The 20,549-nt window shown below is 44.4% G+C and overlaps 1 protein-coding gene across 2 annotated transcripts in view; it reads left to right on the top strand.

Moving 5' to 3' along the window:
• Positions 1-20,549, top strand: part of ABCC4 (ATP binding cassette subfamily C member 4 (PEL blood group)) — a 292,733-nt gene that overhangs the window by 222,599 nt on the left and 49,585 nt on the right. For both annotated transcript variants that reach the window (XM_007960695.3, XM_073014436.1), the window contains 5 exons: positions 5,270-5,420; positions 10,256-10,375; positions 11,500-11,610; positions 12,533-12,633; positions 13,983-14,174. In XM_007960695.3, coding sequence (XP_007958886.3) covers positions 5,270-5,420; positions 10,256-10,375; positions 11,500-11,610; positions 12,533-12,633; positions 13,983-14,174 — 675 coding nt within the window. The remainder of the gene's footprint in view (positions 1-5,269; positions 5,421-10,255; positions 10,376-11,499; positions 11,611-12,532; positions 12,634-13,982; positions 14,175-20,549) is intronic.

Genomic DNA, 20,549 nt, shown 5'->3' with positions numbered 1-20,549 from the left:
TGGATGGCATATTTATTTGCAGAAAATAGGAATACATTTTTACTGCTGTTTATAGAAAACATGTTCACTGGCACAAGCTTCACAAAGACTAGCTGGAACAGAATCCCACAGAATGAAGTTTAAAGTAAATAGTGGATAGATACCTAAAAATTTCTCCAGGACTCAAAGCAGTTTGGTGGTTAAATGCCAAACAGGCATTGTAGTTAAAATTATGCTTGTTAAAAGAATATGTTCCATTCTGTAATGTTCGGATACAAAATTAATTCTAGAAGAGTCTGCCTGGGGAAATGTTATATTTTTCACTACCATTCAAATATAGATATTGAATATGAAATGTATTCAACCTTCATTTTGTGTCCTGAGGTTTTATATATTTATTAAAATGTGGTTCTTTTTTTCTTAAGTCATTTTGTTTTCTGGGTCTAGAACTCATCTTTTTATGACTTTTAAATGTAAACAGTAATTCTTAAATCAGTACGTGTTGCCATGTTCTATTAGCAAATATTGTAAGACTTTTTAAAGATCAGCTCTTCTTTTGAGCTGAGAAGTCTGTTATATCCTAATTAGCTGGGAGCCTGGGAGTGGTCACCTCATTGAGAAACCAGATATAACTACACACACACCACACACCCACGCGCGCACACACACACACCACACACACACCACACACACCACACACACACACCCCACACACACCCCACACATCCCCCTACACACACCACACATACACCACACACACACCCCCACACACACACCACACACACACCACACATACACCACACACACATACACATACACCACATACCTCCCCACACCACACATACACACACACACCCCACACACCCACCACACACCACACACACCACACACACACCACACACCCACACACACCCACCACACACCCACACACACCCCTCCCCACACCACACACCCCCCACACACACACCCATACACACCCCCCACACACACACCCACACACACACACACACACCCCACACACACCCCACACATCCCCCTACACACACCACACATACACACCACACACACACACACACCACACACACACCAACACACATACACACACACCACATACCTCCCCACACCACACATACACACACACACACCCCACACACCCACCACACCACACACACACACCACACACCCACACACACACCTCCCCACACCACACACCCCCCCCACACACACCACACACACACACCACCCACACACCAAACACCCCCACACACCCCCCACACACACCACACACCCACCACACACACACCACACACCACACACCCACCACACACGACACACACCACACACCACGCACCCACACACATCACACACACACACCTCCCCACACCACACACACACACACACACCACACACCACACACCCACACACACCACACACACACACACCACACACCCACCACACACCACACACACCACACACACACCTCCCCGCACCACACACACACCCCACACACACACACACCACACACACCACACACCCACCACACACCACACACCACACACACCACACACACACCTCCCCGCACCACACACACACACCCCACACACACACACACCACACACACACACACCACACACCCACCACACACACACACACCACACACACACACCACACACCCACCACACACCACACACACCACACACACACCTCCCCGCACCACACACACACACCACACACACACACCCCACACACCACACACCACACACACCACACACACACCTCCCCGCACCACACACACACCTCCCCGCACCACACACACACACCCCCTACACACACCACACACACACCACACACCACACACACTTCCCCACACCACACACACACCCCACACACACCCACACACACACCCCCACACACACACACCACACACACACCACGCACACACACCTCCCCACACCACACACACACCCCACACACCCACCCACACACACACACCACACACACCCACACACACACCACACACACACCCCACGCACCCACACACACCACACACACACCCACACACACACCACACACACCCACACACACACCCCACACACCCACCCACACACACACCACACACACCCACACACCACACACACGCCCCACGCACCCACACACACCACACACACACACACACACACACACCCATACACACCCCCCACACACACACCCACACACACACACCACACACCCACACACACACCCCACACACCCACCCACACACACACACCACACACACCCACACACACACCACACACGCCCCACGCACCCACACACACCACATACACACCCCACACACACACACCACATACACACCAACACACACACACACCACACACACACCCCACACACACCTCCCCACACCACACACACACCCCACACACACCACACACCCACCCACCCACACACACCACACACACACCACACACACACACCACACACCCACCCACCCACACACACCACACACACACACGACACATACACACACACCACCCAAAATAACCTAAAAAACTAGAAGATACAGAAAACAAAAACATAAAATATAAAAATATTAAAAATATAAAAATACAGGTATATTTAGGTATTAAATTTTTTAAAAAATATGAATCATGTATGTAGGATATAGTATCTTAGGAGAACAGGCGTAAGGTCAGTATGACTGAATTTTCTGTCTTTGAGGAAGTTACTGAATCTCTCTGAGACTCCGTTTCCTCCTGTGTAAATGGAGATGATAATCCCTCCTATTTAGATTTGATATGAGAGTGAAGTTAGATAATGGCTGTGAAATACATATGTACTACGATTTGGATATAAGCAAGCCTTATGACATGTTGCCTCTTCTTGGTTTTTGGGAGGGTAGGGCAGTTGTACCTTTCTTTGGCTGTCAGCTAGGTACAGAAAATTGTGGGTGGCCTAGTGGGTCAGATGCTGGACTAGTGGGTCGAGATGCAGGTGATGGTGCTGAGAAGACACACCCAGAATTGCCTGTGTTCCTGCAGCAAGCAAACTGTGATTGCGACCCGCAAGTGACTATTCATGCTGTACTTTCTGGTTGTCTGTTAAACCCGCCTGGGAAAATCAGTTGTAAGTCTTCCTTAGACACCTCTACAAAGTGTGCATGTATTCCTCCTTATATTTCTTTGGTTTTGTTCATTTTGTTTTTTGAGACGTAGTCTCACTCTCTGGTCTGGTCTGGAGTACGGTGGCGCCATCTCGGCTCACTGCAACCTCCGGCTCCCAGGTTCAGGTGGTTCTTCTCCCTCAGCCTCTCGAGTGTGCAGCACCACACCTGGCTAATTTTTTTGAGACCAGGCTGGTCTCAAACTCCCTACCTCAGGTGATCCACCCGCCTTGGCCTCCCAAAGTGCTGAGATTACAGGTGTGAGCTACCACACCTGGTCCTCTCCTTATATTTCTGTAGCACTCTGTACTTTTATGTAAGACAGTGAACTTTGGAGGCCTCAGAGCATGTGTAATGTGAATCTGCATGCCCCTCACTGTTCGATCCTTCTCAAGAAGCAAGCGTTGTGGTTTCAGAGTAGGTAGGGACTAACTTGAGTTGCACTCATATTTCCCGAAGCCATGATATCACATTTCCTAGTAAAGATGAATACTGAAATGAGCATCATCCAGTGTCTTGGGTTTTTATGCTTCTTGCTTTTGTTTTTGTATTCCACCTTTTAGACCAGGGTAATTTCCAAAGATAACGTCACCTTGCTGGGTGAGGTGATGGGTAAGTGAACATTCACAGACCCGTTAACACAGTGCCTTGCATCCAGAAACAACTCATAAATGTCATTTGCTATTGTTATCATCACGTGCCTCTGAAATAGACATTTGAAATACTCTCCTAATGGCGGAAAAATTAATGCCTATCTAAGTGTTAAAGCTAAAAAAAAAAAAAAAGCACTGTTAGACATTTTAAGTTGTTTTATTGTTATCAAACCTCTTCCTCAATGCTACTAAACATAAGATAAATAGAAGGCAAAAATTTCTGACAATACAAATTTCAATATATTGTAATTTTAAAAGTCTCAGATCTTTTAAAACATGTAAAAATTTTATTACATTTCTTTTATCTGTTCTTTATTGGGCATGTTAATGAACTCTAATTTCTTATGTAAGTGTGTTTGGAGGAAAAATTAAAGACAAATTCAAGGATTGTATCTTGATGAATAAAAAGCTAGCCATATGCTGGGGACAAGCTAAAATGTAGCGGCTGACGATGCATGCTCCCCGGCTCTGTGACTGCTGCTGTGTGTTCTTGATCAAGTTACTTTTTTCTCCCTGTGCCTCAGTGTCTCCATCTGTAAAATGGTGTAGTAATACTACTTCATAGGGATATCGTGCGATTTCAGCAAGTTGATACATGTGTATTTAATATACAGCCAGATACACAATCAGCATTCAGTAAATATTAGCAAAGGATAGATTCCAAGAGAGACGACTCCCCACTTCCAAAGGTGAAGATTTAAATTACTTCCTTTTTTCTGAGCTCTGAATTTGCAATTAGTCACTTCCTTATCCCGTGCATAGCTGAGGCTTCTGGGTTCCTTGTCTGTGATGCCTGCTTGCTCATTGCCCTGATAACGTCAACTGACTCATGGTAGTTTGGGATTCAAATTCTACTCTGAATCTCACTTTTCTCATCCGTTAAATAGGGAAAGTAATAACGCCTGACTCATGGGGCTGGTGAGTGTATCAAAAGAACTAATGGGGGCCTGCTGTGGTGGCTCAAGCTTGTAATCCCAGCACTTTGGGAGGTGGAGGTGGGCAAATCACTTGAGACAAGGAGTTCGAGACCAGCCTGACCAATATGGTGAAACCCCCATCTCTACTAAAAATACAAAAATTAGTCGGGCGTGGTGGCAGGCACCTGTAGTCCCAGCTACTCAGGAAACTGAGGCAGGAGAATCACTTGAACATGGGAGCGGGAGGCTGCAGTGAGAGGAGATGGCACCACTGCACTCCAACCTGGGTGACAGAGCTACTCCATCTCAAAAAAAAAGAAAAAACAAACAAACAAAAACTAAGGGATAAGTTCCTATCATAGTGTTTGGCACATGGCAGGCATGTAATAGATATCATCAGGACCACCTATACTTTTGTTATTCCTTTGAATGGAAAAGCAGTCCCTGGTACTACAGTAAGTTTTTTGGGGAAAGGAGTGTAATCCTAACAACAACTCTTGAAAGCATTTTTGAAAAGAATACATGATCAGGAAAACCTGCATCTATTTCTGCTGTTTTAGACATTGCTACAAGTGGTTGGTGTGGTCTCTGTGGCTGTGGCTGTGATTCCTTGGATCGCAATACCCTTGGTTCCCCTTGGAATCGTTTTCATTTTTCTTCGGCGATATTTTTTGGAAACATCAAGAGATGTGAAGCGCCTGGAATCTACAAGTGAGTATGGAAACTCGGGTTGGTATAGACATGCTAGCTAACTTCCGTTTATGCCATAATTACGGAGACCCCCTGAAATTCGGCAGACTCTGTCTTCCAGAATTTCTCTAACGTTAGGTAATCAAACATATTGGCCATCGTGAATTATTGTGTCCCTTAGAGCATATGGAATTGATAGCATGCAACGTGCAACTTCGCAATTTGGAACAAGGAAGAAGTGAAGGACATATGGGGAATAATATTCTACAGGAATGTCAGCACCATGAAGACAGGGACTCTTCATGTCTTGTTTATGACATACTTCCTTACACAAAGCTGGCATTTAATGAAACATTTTTCTTAGAAATAAAACATTTGATCATGGTGCAACTAATATAGAAGGAATATAATTAGGGTGTTTTTCTTTCCCTGAAGATGCTAAAATGACAAGGAAATGAGAAGGATGGAGAAAGGAAAAGAGGTATCAGAAGCAATGTATTTGGTAAATTTATGACTTTTGCAAACTCACAAAATGACTAGTAAGTTGCAGTTTTAAACGTTTTGAAAAGATAAGCATTGTTATTTTCAGTTGTCCATTTGTTACCAGCGGTGCTTGTTCTAATGTCACGGTTTGAGGTTTTTCCCCCTCAGGCTGTTTATATATATATGGACACTGAAAATAATCCCCTTAGATCACAAGGAGAGATATCAGTTTAGAAAACATATAGTCTGTTGCTCTATTCAACTTCCTAGTTTTGGAATCATGAGGAAGACATTTTATGATTAATCACTCTGTTCCACATGTAATCGCAGGGGCGAAATAATCCAGAGTTCATCTCATTATGCATGCACAAAGTAACATATTTCATCATTGTTAAAACACAAACTCATAAGAAAAGTAGAATTGCTCTACTTTTTAATAAAAGGTATAAGGATAATGGCCAAAAAGTAAAGAAGGAAGATATTTGTATCAGGAAAGCTCCACTGTGGATAGTTCCTGCAAATGAATGCCAACTCAGCTCTCTGGAAGCCACGCCCAGAAAAGAAACAGTGAGTCCCATCATTTTCAGTATCTTCTACTGAGTGGGAAATAGAAGCTTATCAGGACAAAGCAGTCTTTCGTTGTGACGTATATATGTTTCTCTTTTAACTTTTTTTTTTTCTTTTTTTTTTTTGAGATGGAGTCTTGCTGTCACCCAGGCTGGAGTGCAATGGCGCAATCTCGGCTCACTGCAACCTCCGCCTCCTGGGTTCAAGCATTTCTCATGTCTCAGCCTCCCAAGTAGCTGGGATTACAGGTGTGCACCACCACACCCCACTATTTTTCTATTTTTAGTAGAGATGGGGTTCCACCATGTTGGCCAGGCTGGTCTTTAACTTGTGGCCTCAAGTGATCCGCCCGCCTCAGCTTCCCAAAGTGCTGGAACTGCAGGCATGTACCACTGCACCTGGCCAACAGTGAACTCTTAAGAGGCATTTATCCTAAGTGTCTGCATGAAGTAGAATGGGTAACAGTCCATAAAAGTTGTAGAAAAACTTTTCAGTCGTCAAGAAAACCAGCTAAGCTACCATGAGGTCTAGTCTTGTAAGGTTTTCAGTGGGCAGGCCGAGCAGTGGAGCCCACGTGTGAGTGACACTCGGCCAATAGGACTTGCTAGGGAAGGCAGAGTATAATTGCTGAGAGACCTTCCTCGTGCAGATCACCGGCCCTAGCCAGTGTTGTGTGTGGACAGCAAGGCTGTGCAGGCATTTTATGTTGATGTTTGGGCCTGCTCATGGAATGAAGTTATCCGAGAGTCTTGTTTTAAGGGAGTCTGTGGTATGTTGAAGGAAGCCGTTGTTCCAGAAGAAACATCTTGACGTAGACGTCTGTCTGTGTCAAGAGCCACATCCGATCCATGTGGATGTGCAGAAAAGGGGACTTAGGAAGGCTTTTTGGGAAGTGGTGTAGGATTTTCTCTCTTGAATTTCAGCATGTACCCTAAAGCTTGAAAACATTTTCATGTGGAGATTCTGACAACTTTATCATGGCCCCTGAGGCATATTTGGGTGTTCCTGTGCCCCGCTTGGCTGTAACAATGAGTTAAATATGCATGTTTCTTTCTCCATGCCCTCAGATCACCAACTGTGGGGGCTGGTTGGTTGGAACTGTTTATTGTTATCCATCCAGGGTGGTAGGTCTCTGCCGTAAATCACAATTCCACTGTTTCTTCTCAGCAGCAGTGGATCCTGTTTTTTGAGACCACTGCTGGAGTGACCAGCTGAAAGCAGGATGCCTGATTGCCATGGCAGGGAGGCATAACCCAGCTTCATCCTTGTGCCCTCAAGGATTTCCAAAGCCTCAGTCGGACTGCCTCACTGCCTCTGGAGCCATAGCTGGCATTTAAGGAATCTTAATAACAAATCTGGGCCAGGCGTGGTGGCTCACGCCTGTAGTCCTGGCACTTTGGGAGGCCGAGGCGGGCGGATCACCTGAGGTCAAGAGTTCGAGACCAGCCTGACCAACATGGAGAAAGCCCGTCTCTATTAAAAATACAAAATTAGCCGGGCATGGTAACACATGCCTGTAATCCCAGCTACTCAGGAGGCTGAGGCAGGAGAATCACTTGAACCCGGGAGGCAGAGGTTCGGGTGAGCCAAGATCACACCATTGCACACACTCCAGCCTGGGTAACGAGAATGAAACTAAAAAAAAAACAAACAAAAAACTGCAGTTGATCATTTTATTTTTGTAAAAGTGACCATATCAACAGTCAGTCATAGAGAAGTGCATAAAAACCGGAATGGCATTTGGTCGCATTTCTCCAGCCACCTCCACTCATTTGGCAATGCCTGAAATGTGAAGCCATATCCGATTTCTGTTGGTAAAGATATTGTGATCCGCTAGCAATGTCTGCCATGAGCGTGAACCCATGTGTCCCGTGTTTTTAGACTGTAAGATCCTTGAGTTTGTTCATCCTGGATTCCCGGGGACTTTGTTCAATACAAGGTGGTTAATAAGCAGCACGGGAATAGGGAAGGTGGTTGGATATTAGCTAAGTAAGATTTGGGGATTTTTAAAATGTGGGCTACAAAGTCTGGAGAAAAATGCCCTCAGGGTGCATGAGAATCTTTGACTCTGATTATTCTGTCTCTGAGATATTGTGGCTCAGATTAAAAGCACAGCCTTGGAAATAAAACAGGTAAGAGTCCAATGCCCAATTCTACCACTTGCATGGCTTACTTTACTTTAACCTTGGGCAGTGTTTTTGTTGTTGTTGTTTTCTTGTTTTTGTTTTTTTGAGATGTAGTCTCGCTCTTTCACCCAGGCTGGAGTGCAGTGGCTGTGATCTTAGGCTCACTGCAACTGCCACCTCCCGAATCAAGCAATTTTCCTGTCTCAGCCACCTGAGTAGCTGGGACTACAGGCACATGCCGCCACACCTGGCTAATTTTTGTTTTTTTAGTAGAGACATGGTTTCACCATATTGGTCAGCCTGGTCTCAAACTCCTGACCTCAGATCATCCACCTGCCATGGCCTCCCAAAGTGCTGGGATTAAGTGTAGGCATAAGCCACTGCACCCAGTGTTGGGCAGCGTTGTTGATGCCTCAAGTCTGTTTTTCCCTCTGTCAAGGATATAACACTTTCCCTGTTGGGTTCTTATGAGGGTTGCCTGAGACTGCTTGGAAACCTTGAACATACAGGAACTACCAGAGGCATTATAGCCTTGAGAATTAAAACCATAGTAACCCTCAAAGGTCCCACACAGCATCAGTACCCTGCAGCAAGACTGGTAGACCAGATCTTTGCATGCAATTCCTTTTCATGTTCTTTTTCAGAGAAGACAGAAAATCTCTGTAGAGTGCCTCCTAAAGAGTTCTCTGCATTGTGGAAAACACAGCTGTTGATCTTGTGAAATGGCAGGTTGTGTCAGCCGGAAACTGCTGACTAGTGCATTGGAGCTGAGGCTTGGCACGTGTGCTAGTTACTTGTCTTTGCAGACCTCCCAGCTCACCCTCACACAAAAGAGAATTCACCTTTTAAAATTCTGTAGAGGCCATGAACCCACTGAGACCACAGTCAGATTCTGAAAAAGGCAATGGCATATGCCATAGAGACCTCCAGACATCAGGACAAGTTTTCAGCAGTCATAAAAACATCCATCAGGTTCCTGGAGCCAGTGTTAAGACCATTCAGAGACATCTTGGCTGAGCAGGTTCCTTGGGCACAGCACAAGGGCACTGCAGCACCCAGGTCCATGGAGTTCATAAAGGACTCTTCCAGCATGAGTGAGCACAGAAGATTCCCCAGGATGCAGGGAAGTGACTCTCTGTCTGTTCAGCTTACTTACTGAGTGCCTGTCCTGTGCCAGGTACTGTCCAGTTACCAGGATGCAATGGTTATAGCTGACCCTTGAGAAATTAACAATTTAAGGTGGGAACAGACACATAGGTGGCTAATTGTAATTCAATATGGTGAGTACTTGTAACAGAGAATTGTTTTTAAAAATCCTACTGGCTCAAAAATCAGTGAAATATCATTTCTGCCTAAAGAGATGTCAGGGAAGAGTACGGAGAGAAGGACCTGCAAGACTGAGTTAGGAAGGAAAGAATTATAACTAGATTTGAATGTGGTCAAAGATAGAACATTTATTTCCAGGCCCCTTATATGAGGTGTGGTTTGAGCAGGAGCTTGAGATTAGAGTGGCAGGACCCCCTCAGGCTATTGGGAGCATTTATTTCTCCTTGAAACATGAAGCCTCCAAGGAAGCCTGCGTGTGCTGTTTGGTAGATGCGTGACCATGGAGCTGGGGAGGCCGCTGGTTTCCCTGCATCCAGCCTCACTCAGCGGTGTTCTCTGTCTCTGTTTCCCCAGCTCGGAGCCCGGTGTTTTCCCACTTATCATCTTCTCTCCAGGGCCTCTGGACCATCCGGGCATACAAAGCCGAAGAGAGGTGTCAGGAACTGTTTGATGCACACCAGGATTTACATTCAGGTCTGTCCATTTCTGGAAATGGTTTCAAAGGACAGGATCTGCTGCTTTTTCTGTCTTAACTTCCCTGGTCCGATGAGCTTGTTGGCTGGCACCTCAGGGCCCAGCCCCACATCCTGCTTTTTTGCGCATCCTCCTCTTCCCCGCCGCCCATCCCCTTCTTCTGGGCTTGGACTCCTCTCGGAATCGCTGCTGCCTTTTTCTTCTTTGTGCCTCCTGACTGGCTTGCAGGGTCCTTCTCTCACCATGCATGGCCTGTGGCTCTGTCAGCAAACGTCTTCTGCAAAAGGCCACCTAGTAAATGTTGTAGGCATTGTGTGCCATTATTGTCTTTGTTGCAGTTAACCACCTTTGCTGTTGTAGCACAAAAGCAGACGTCAATACATCAGCAAACAGCTGTGACTGTGTTTCAATAAAACTTTATTTACAAAAATAAGTGCTGGCTCACATGCTGTAGTTTGCTGACCCTTGCATCAGTGAAGATTTTTTCGATTTGGAAATTTCAGAATTTCCACCAAATCTACAAAACTTGGATCCATCATTCTGATCTTTATTTTATCTTGCTGATTAAATGGCACTTTAAAAACCACATGCTAAAAGGAAAAAAGGAGTAACAAACAAACAACAAACAAAAACCACATGCAAATCCTGTTAGTGAGGTCATTTTGATATAGTCCCTAAGCAATAGTGTGCGCGGGCCTTCTGGTAAGTATGGAAGGTGGGAGAAGTAAATTGGGACTACACTCTGCTATTGGAGAACTGGAACAGTCAATCATGTGCGTGGGTGGACTTCACGTGAGATGCACTTCACATAAGTACCTCTCAGCACTGCAAGGGATGTCCTTATGAGACTATTTTTCTCAGTTCTTTATTAGGATCATATTCCTGGGTTTCATATTTGCATGCATCTTCACTCAAAGCCCTTGTATACTGTTGTGTATGTGTATCGTATAGTGCCCGTATCACTTAGCTTTCTGGAATCTACAGGTTCCTTGGGTGTGCAACTTTGCTGCCCAACTCCATGTAAATATCTTCTGTAGCTCAACTGAGCAAAACGCACTCTCGCATCCAATGCAGTTAATACGGTTCTACTTATTCATCATGCTTGTTACCGTTCTCAAATTCAGAGGCTTGGTTCTTGTTTTTGACAACATCCCGCTGGTTCGCCGTCCGTCTGGATGCCATCTGTGCCATGTTTGTCATCGTCGTTGCCTTTGGGTCCCTGATTCTGGCAAAAAGTAAGTACAGATGTGAATAACTATGTATGGTATGATTACAATTTATAGCTGTGTTTACAGTTATTAAATTACACTCTTGCCACCTCGTCTAATACTACATACTGTTTGATCCTAATGAAGTATATTTAAATCATTTACGGTGTGTCAGGTTGGATAGGATTCAGCAGCGTGACTCGTTTAAGGAGTCGTTTGGGTCTTGAGGGGTTTCTTTTATCTTTCTTTGCATGGGTTGAGGTATGCGCAGTTGAGATTCTGAACATTCCTGTTAGCGTCTGGTAGTTGCGAAGAGAGAACCAATTTATTCTGAAGCATTTTGTCCAGCTTATGGTGTTAGCTTTCCAACTGCTTGTATCTGTTGTTTGTAGTTGCCTGGCGCATGAGGTTGAGGAAAATTCTCAGCAGGAAAGAGTATTATCTTCACTGCCACATGGGTGCCAGACAAGCATGGCATGAGTTCACCACCCCAGTAACAACGGTGCATTACAATACTTATTAATGGAACAAGGAGAGTAGTATTTTAGTCTCAAAAGCGTTGGCACTTACAACCTATTGCTTTGTTTTTAGTGGTTTCCATCTGTGGTTGCATTGCACATAGAAAGTGGAATAATGTAATGGGCTTTGAAACCATAATAATGAATGTCTGAATAATGACATTATTTCTTGCATATATAATGCGGTTAATTAAATGTATGTCGATCCTGTTGGAATTCATAAAATCATCTAATAATTTTTCTGAATATGTAATGTTGTTTTCCCCATTGTCTCTTGATCTCAAGCAACAAACGGTAAAAGTATAGCTATAAATGTCATTATATGAGAATTGTTTTGACATTATGAAGGGTTCCTCTTGGTAAGTGGCAGAAGGAGCCAGGCTTAGGTTTGAAGTGAGACTGACTTTATTCCCTTCTTCCTCCTTACGTAGCTCTGGATGCCGGGCAGGTGGGCTTGGCGCTGTCCTACGCCCTCACACTCATGGGGATGTTTCAGTGGTGTGTTCGACAGAGTGCCGAAGTTGAGAATATGGTAATATTTATCTTCACGTTCTTTGCTTTTTCAAGTCTCTTTGCCATGAAACGGTATAAAAGCCATTCTGATGTGAAATACGAAAACTGTAATTTTTACATCTTTGCTCACAGATTTTTTTAAGATCCTTCCTCCATCTGTTTTAAGTGAATGTAAAATAAAATATATACATCTTTTTCTGAGTCTTATGGTTGCTCTGTCAGCAGGTTTTATATTTATCACAAGCTTTTTCAGATGTAATAAATGTCTCTGTAGGAGGGAGGTTCAGAAATTCTAGAGAGGATATAAGCTAATTTCTTAGAAGCCTGTTTGTTTTTGTTTCTTAATGGGTAATTCCTCATTCCTGGTAAAAGAAGATTTCAGGATTTTGAGGCTGTTTATGTTGAATTAATGGGTCTCCTCCTCTCCCAGTTCCAGTGTTTACTCTCTTATGTGATGAACAGAAGGCAGGCAGGCCTGAGGTTTGCTGGTGTGCCTTCGTGGTACAGAAAGCCACCTCTTGGAAGGTGTTAGTCAAAGGGTATTAGTTTATGGTGGTATAGGAGGCTTTAATCAACGTTTTAAATATTTGCGCCTTCCCCTAAAGGGAGAAAAGCAATGAGCCTAAAAATCTTTTCATTCTTCTCATGGAGCAAAAGTTGAGTAATTATTGCAGTGAGGTTTCATGATCATCCAATTTAACCGATCTGTATCAGGTGATCCTTCTATAGCAAAAGATTCTTTAATGGGGGTCGGGGTGAGGGGGCAGAGTTTTGCTCTTCTCGCCCAGGCTGGAGTGCGGTGGTGAGATCTCGGCTCACTGCAACCTCTGCCTCCCGGGTTCAAGTGATTCTCCTGCCTCAGCCTCCCGAGTAGCTGGGATTGCAGGCATGCATCACCACACCCGGCTAATTTTTGTATTTTTAGTAGAAATGGGGTTTCACCATGTTGGCCAGGCTGGTCTCAAACTCCTTACCTTAGGTGATCCACCCACTTCGGCTTCCCAAAGTGCTGAGATTATAGGCGTGAGCCACCGTGCCCAGCCAGCAAAATATTCTTGATTGGTGGCTGTGAGTATTCTTTTCCTTTACAAAATTTTCTTGCCTTTAATACAGATGTGAAAAGTGGACAAATAAAATCTAAGCATTCATTTTTCTCATTCTTTTAACCTGGTATTGAAGGAAGTGGTTGTAAGTGAAGGTGTTACACAGTGATGAACCAAATTTGTAAGTCATCAACATCCTTGTCTGTCTCCTGCTTCTCTCCTTAACCAACTGTGCATGAAAGAACAACATTTCATTGACAGTCTCTTAACATCCATAAATGACACCCTCCATTCCTAACCCCTGGGGATGTCATATTTCTTTCAGATGATCTCAGTAGAAAGAGTGATTGAATACACAGACCTTGAAAAAGAAGCACCTTGGGAATATCAGAAACGGCCACCACCGACCTGGCCCCATGAAGGAGTGATCATCTTTGACAATGTGAACTTCATGTACAGTCTAGATGGGCCTCTGGTACTGAAGCATCTGACAGCACTCATTAAATCACGAGAAAAGGTTTGTTTAAAGCATCTTACCTCTTCTCAATTTCAGAAGATTTAGTGCTTTGTGTGCTTGCTGTCTTCCTTGTGGATGTGTGAAGGGGATTAGTGGTACATAGGTTAACCTGTCTTGGAAACTGACCATGGAATGTGGATACCAACATTCTTTCTTCATGCTGTGAACTGCTTTATTGTGGTTGGTGGGCCCCGGGCCTCAGGGCTGGAGCTTAACGTGACCCAGGATACTCTGTTTGACACCTAATTACTCATGGGTTTTTCCTGGAAGTCAACTCTGGCTTTGTGTCACCAGTACTCCCATGTCTAATTCTGTTGATTTTTACTTTGTTGCATTTCTCAAGTCCTTCTCTTCCTCTCCATTGCTGCAGCTTCTGTTCCAGCCTTTCTCCTCCTCAGTCCTTTGGTCTTGTGTTAGTCTGTTTTCATGCTGCTGATAAAGGTATACCTGGGACTAGGCAATTTACAGAAGAAAGAGAGATTTAATGGACTTAAAGTTCCACGTGGATGGGGAGGCCTCAGAATCATAATGGCAGGCAGGGAGGAGCAAGTCACATCTTCTATGGATGGCAGTAGGAAAAGAGAGAGTTTGTGCAGGGAAACTTCCCCTTATAAAACCATCAGATCTCATGACACTTACTATCATGAGAACATCACGGGAAAGACCTGCCCCCATGATTCAATTACCTCCCACTGGGTCCCTCCCACAACATGTGGGAATTTAAGATGAGATTTGGGTGGGGACACAGCCAAACCATATCAGGCCCTTTCGTTAGTCTTTCTTGCCTTCCTTTAACCTGTGTTTTGCTTTTCCTCCCCATCCCTCTCACTGCAAACTCTTTCTTTCTGAAACAGTTTGATCACAGATCTGATCTTTACATGGCCAGCTCCTGGCCTGGGTGAGCAGCTGCTGCAACCTTACTGAGCCCCAGGCCCACCCCGACAGGACCTGTGTGGCTCTCAGCCCCCAGGGAAGACCCAGATCCCATGATCCCATCAGTGCTCAGAAATCAGACCCCCAAGCTGGAGGCAGTAAAGGCACCAGAGACTCACTCAAAGTCAGTGAAAGGAAAGCAAGGAGGGGCTTGGGAGGCTGTGTGGAGGTTTGTGAGCTCATTCTGCAGGCACCTAAGTCTGCCAGCAATGTCCCTTTCACATGTGGCCTGGGGCCCTTGGCTAGGACTAGGACAGCCTCTTGAAGGAACTAAACCAGAACAAACAAGACAGCAGAATCTCTTCCCCTTCCCACCCCTCTCCTTACAACTCCCAATATGGACACATAGCCCTTGTCCTCAGGGTGCTGTCCTTCTCCCCAAGCACCTGTCTGCCTTGCTCCTAGTGTGCACCCTTTTTCAGTCCGTTCAGACATCTCTGCCTCTTTGAAACTATGTTCTCCACATCGTCTTATAGATTCTTTTTCTGATACAGAGTCTTGCTCTGTCACCCAGGCTGGAGTGCAATGTCACATTCCCGGCACACTGCGACCTCCGCCTCCCAGGTTCAAGCAATTCTCCTGCCTCAGTCTCCTCAGTAGCTGGGATTACAGGTGTGCACCACGGCACCCAACTCATTTTTGTATTTTTAGTAGAGACCGGGTTTTGCCATGTTGGCCATGGCTGGTCTCGAACTCCTGAGCTAAAGTGATCCAGCCACCTTAGCCTCCCAAATCATGCCTAGGATTTCAGGCATGAGCCACCATGCCTGGCCAGATTCTTTTAATATAACATTTGTGGTCCACCCGTGTTCATAACACCATTATTTGCAGTGAGCAGTAGGTGGAAGCAGCCGAAGTGTCCATTGACCGAGGAATGGAAAAACCAAATGTGATACACACACATAATGGAATATTATCCAGACTTAAAAAGAAGGCGATTCTGACACATGCTGTGACATGGATGAGCCCTGAGGACAGTATGCTAAGTGAACTAGGCCAGACACCTAAGGACGGTGCTGTAAGATTCCACTTACAAGTGGGTACCTGGAGTAGTCAGTCAGGGAGACAGAAGGTAGGATGGTGGGTGTCAGGGTAGGGGAATAGGCGTTAGTGTTTAATGGGTATAGAGTTTCAGTTTTATAAGATAAACAGAGTTTTAGAGATGGATGATGGTGATGGTTGCCCAACAACATGAATGTATTTAATATAATTGAACTGTACATTTTAAAGTGATTATAATAATCAATTTGGTGTTATTTTACCAAAATTTTTAAAGTACATAAAGTACTTTTGTGTATTTTGCCACAATTTTTTTTTTTTAAAGAAGATAGCACGATGGCATGATTTATAATTCCGAGTCAGCATCTCACAGTACCCTGAGTCTCTTAAATTCAGGGAGCATTTTATGTTCATCTCTGTGCCCCCAGAAAATGGCATGCTGCAGGGCACATGGTGGGTGCCTGTGAGAGTGAGGGATAGGCACGTATGAAGAAATCAGTAACAAAACACACACAACAGCTCCTCCAACAGCCCATTCTCTGGGTGTCAGTGTTAGATACTTTCAAAACTGCTCTTTTTCTTCTCAGCGCTTCCTACCACAGACCCATTTAATGGGCTATAGTCATAATTGAATGAATGATACCCTTGTGCCATGAAAAATAAATATACAGATTCATGCCCAGATAATACCCAGGGAAGCAGCAAAAGCTGATTCGTCATTATCTACCCAGCATCCTTGTGAGTGTGAAGAGGGTGGAGACCACTCTGCAGGCAGCATCAGCTGTAGCTCTTGCTGAAGGCAAGGTTTCTCGGATTCTGTTCTGATGGTGCCAGGGGGATGTCTGCTTACTCTCAGACAATGTGTTTATTAGATCCTACCTGATCAATATCATTCTGTTAGTTTGGCCACGTTGTAAATTTCCCTTAAAGCCATAAAATATGAATTATCTACAAACCTCTGTTGTACAAGTTAGAAAACAACCTATATCCCCACATTGATAGTGTTCCCTCTTAAAACCATCCCAAATCATAGGATTACCTGAGATCTAAAATGTGGGAGGGTAAATTGAATTTGAAGACTGGATTATAGCTACAACCACTTGGCTTTTGAGACAGAGTCTCGCTGTGTCATCCAGGCTGGAATGCAGTGGCGCAATCTCGGCTCACTCTGCCTCCCAGGTTCAAGCGATTCTCCTGCCTCAGCCTCCCGAGTAGCTGCAATTACAGGCGCCCGCTGCCACACCTGGCTAATTTTTGAATTTTTAGTAGAGATGGGGTTTCACCATGTTGGTCAGGCTGGTCTCGAACCCCTGACCTCAAGCAATCCACCTGCCTCAACCTCCCAAAGTGCTGGGATTACAGGCGTGAGCCACCGCGCCTGACCCCACTTGGCTTTCGATTTGTGTCCTGGTTCACTCACAGTGTCACCTTTAGCTTCATTTGTGTATTCAGAGACGGCATTCAGGCAACATCGTGGTGAGTTGGTTCCATTTTGCCTGTGTATGTTCAGGGTGTGTCTCCTCCACACCTGCCTGTGGCCCCAGGATCTCAGGCAGTCCCTTTGCTGTTGGAGCTGATGGAGAGGGGCATTGTTTCTGGCGGGGATGTAGGAATGTGTCCACACAGCAGAAACAGGGCTTCATTCTCTTTCAATTGCTTCATCTGCTCAGATTTCCTGGACATTATAATAAATAGGCAAAAGTAATAGGTGCTAAGTAGGTTTCTAATTCATGGAAGAAATAGCAAGTAAAAAAGAAAGCACTAAAATGAGGTATCTACCACCCTAAGCTTCCTGGTTACACTCCAAACACTGGCTGCATTTTTCATTTAGACGATTTTGTGGTTGATTTAATCATTTTAGAGAGTACTGGGCCATTTTAAAGCATTTTTCATCTTTAGAGGTAGATTGATTTTGGTTTGTTATTTTTTTTCCCTTGCTCAGAGCTATTACTTGGATAATACATTTTTACAGATGTGTACTAGACCTTGCTATAATGTGCAAAATATTAGTTTCTTATATTCTCTCCTTTTTTACATTAATGTTTGCTGAGAAACCCCTCCTCTCACAGCCAGATTGTCCCACTTCCCCTGCCTACTTGCTCATCTCAGGGGCCGGAATCAGCATCACCTGCCTCTGCTGGAAACATGTTAGAAATGCAGACTCTCAGGCCCACCCCACCCTTTTGATTAAACTTGCATTGGGACAAGAACCACCCCTACTCCCGCCCCTGCAATAAAGCCATCACTCTCCGCTAAACAATTTTTGATGACTAATAATCTGTGATTTCTAAGAAACTTCCTTTGACAACTTGAAGTTGAGCTCATGGATTTCCCCAGCCCCTCTTATGACTAAACATGAGACTCTGGATAGTCCTGGGCCAAGTGCCACCCGACAGGTTTTTTGTTTTTTTTACTTCTATATTCTGCAAATTATGAATTTACATTACAATTTAATTCTGTGTGATTCCACATTTATGCATTCATTTGCACCTTTCCAGTCATCTCTGTCTTCTATCACAGTTTTCATCCCAGCATACAGCCTTCCCTGAATAGCAGTCTCTGTCCTCACACCAGCTCAGCACAGCCACGTGTGTGAGTTCCCTTCACTACTGCTGGGATCAAAAGGAGTCTCACTGCCTCAGACAGTACACTAGGTCTGTCTGGCCTGTTTCCCAGTTGCCCCATGTCCAATGTAGCTGCAGGCTTTTCTCCCAGCCTCTTCTGTGGGTGCCAGTTCTTCCTGTCAACAGCTGTAATCCACCCTAATACAGGTACCATCTTGGCTCAAAGTAGTCATCTTCTTGTCCCAGCCACCTTTTTATACTCATCCATGTCCACAGCATGCATTAAATGTGTGACAATAGGACCAGTGTGGCAGGCCAGTGCCTTTAAATACAACCACACTTCTCCCTGCTGTATCCCTTCTAGCTACACCAAGGGAATACAGAGCCAGGCTATCCAAGTGATTGGGAGGCCATCAGCAGAATGGGCAAGAGGCAGGCAGACCTGGGTCTCAGTCCCATTCCGTCACTTAGGGGCTCAGTTATTTCAGATGGTTTAATCAATCTTACTAAGTCTCTATTTTTCTCTTTTGCAAAATGCAAGTGATAGGGCCTAACCATTAGAGTTGTATACTTAAGCAAGATAAGAGGTGTAAAACACCTAGCTTACTGTATACCTGAACAGTATGGCAACAGATTTCCCATAAGTGTTTCAAGCCTGAGTTAAATGCTCAACTCTCTGGCGGATTTCTGTGTTTTGCAGGACACCACAGGTGATACAAATAATACAGAGCTAATTCTAATATAGGTCCTGCCCACAGCACATACCGCCTAGTAGAAGAAACAAACTAGTATATAAATGGCTGCTCTGTAAGACAGAAGGAGTTCACAGATTTTATGGCTGTTTAGAAAAGGTGTTACGACAGCCATTAAGTGTGGGAGAAATCCACATGGGGACAGGTGGAGGATTTTAATGCAATTATGCATTTGAAACAGACTTTGGAAGGTGGTTAGAATTTCAGCAGGTCGAAATTCATGTGAAAGGCACAATGGCATATGCCAAGGCTTGATGCCATGATTCGATGTGAATGAAGAATTAGGCACCTCTGAGTGTACCGGGGCATGAACTACCAGGTGAATAACACACATGTGCACGCTTAGTCCTCACAGCCGCCCCGCAAACTCAAGGCAGCTCATGGTGCTAAGGATGGAAAGGTTAGTTGGGACCGTTTTGTAGAGGAGCTTTCCCAGTGTGGAGTGCCAGGCAGAGAGCTGTACTTCGGAAGTTTAATCTGAGAATTGAGTGCACGGGGAAGATGCTAAAGGCCTGAAGCCAATTGATTTTATGTACTACTGGCAAGATGTGATGGGGCAAGTGATTCCACTTTGTAGAATCAAACTAATGTTGACTAAAACAAAGCTGTAACACCCTGCTTAGTGAATGTGCAGGGATACAGGTAGGAGTAGAAATTGGTATCATATTTCTGGAGGGTAGTTTGGCATCACTTAACAGCCTCCTTTGAAAATGTTCATACCTGTTCCTCAGCAATTCCACATCTAAGAATTTATTTTAAGAAACTAATTAAAGTTGTTTGCAAAGATGTAGCTTCAAGCATATTTAACATGGTATTATTTACAATAGCGAAATATTGGAGCCTAAACATCCACAAATAGGGGATTTGTTGAATAAATAATCATATACTGTAATACATAGCTACTGAAGTAAGTACTTTTATTAAATAATAAATGAAAATAGATTACAATAATCTGTTCATATTCTCATTTTGCCTAAATATATGAGAGTATATCTTTAGGAATGTAGATAACTCACACTCAAGTTCAGAAAGAAAAGGTATTAACACGTGACAAGGATTCTGTCAGATTGCTGGGGTTGTGGCCAGCATTTATTTATTCTTCAAATTCACTTGCACTGATTATAACT

The sequence above is a fragment of the Chlorocebus sabaeus genome, chromosome 3 (genome assembly GCF_047675955.1).
Source record: "Chlorocebus sabaeus isolate Y175 chromosome 3, mChlSab1.0.hap1, whole genome shotgun sequence".
Lineage (NCBI taxonomy): Eukaryota > Metazoa > Chordata > Mammalia > Primates > Cercopithecidae > Chlorocebus > Chlorocebus sabaeus.
The sequence above is the reverse complement of the archived record's forward strand: the minus strand, read 5'-3'. Positions and strand labels throughout refer to the sequence as shown.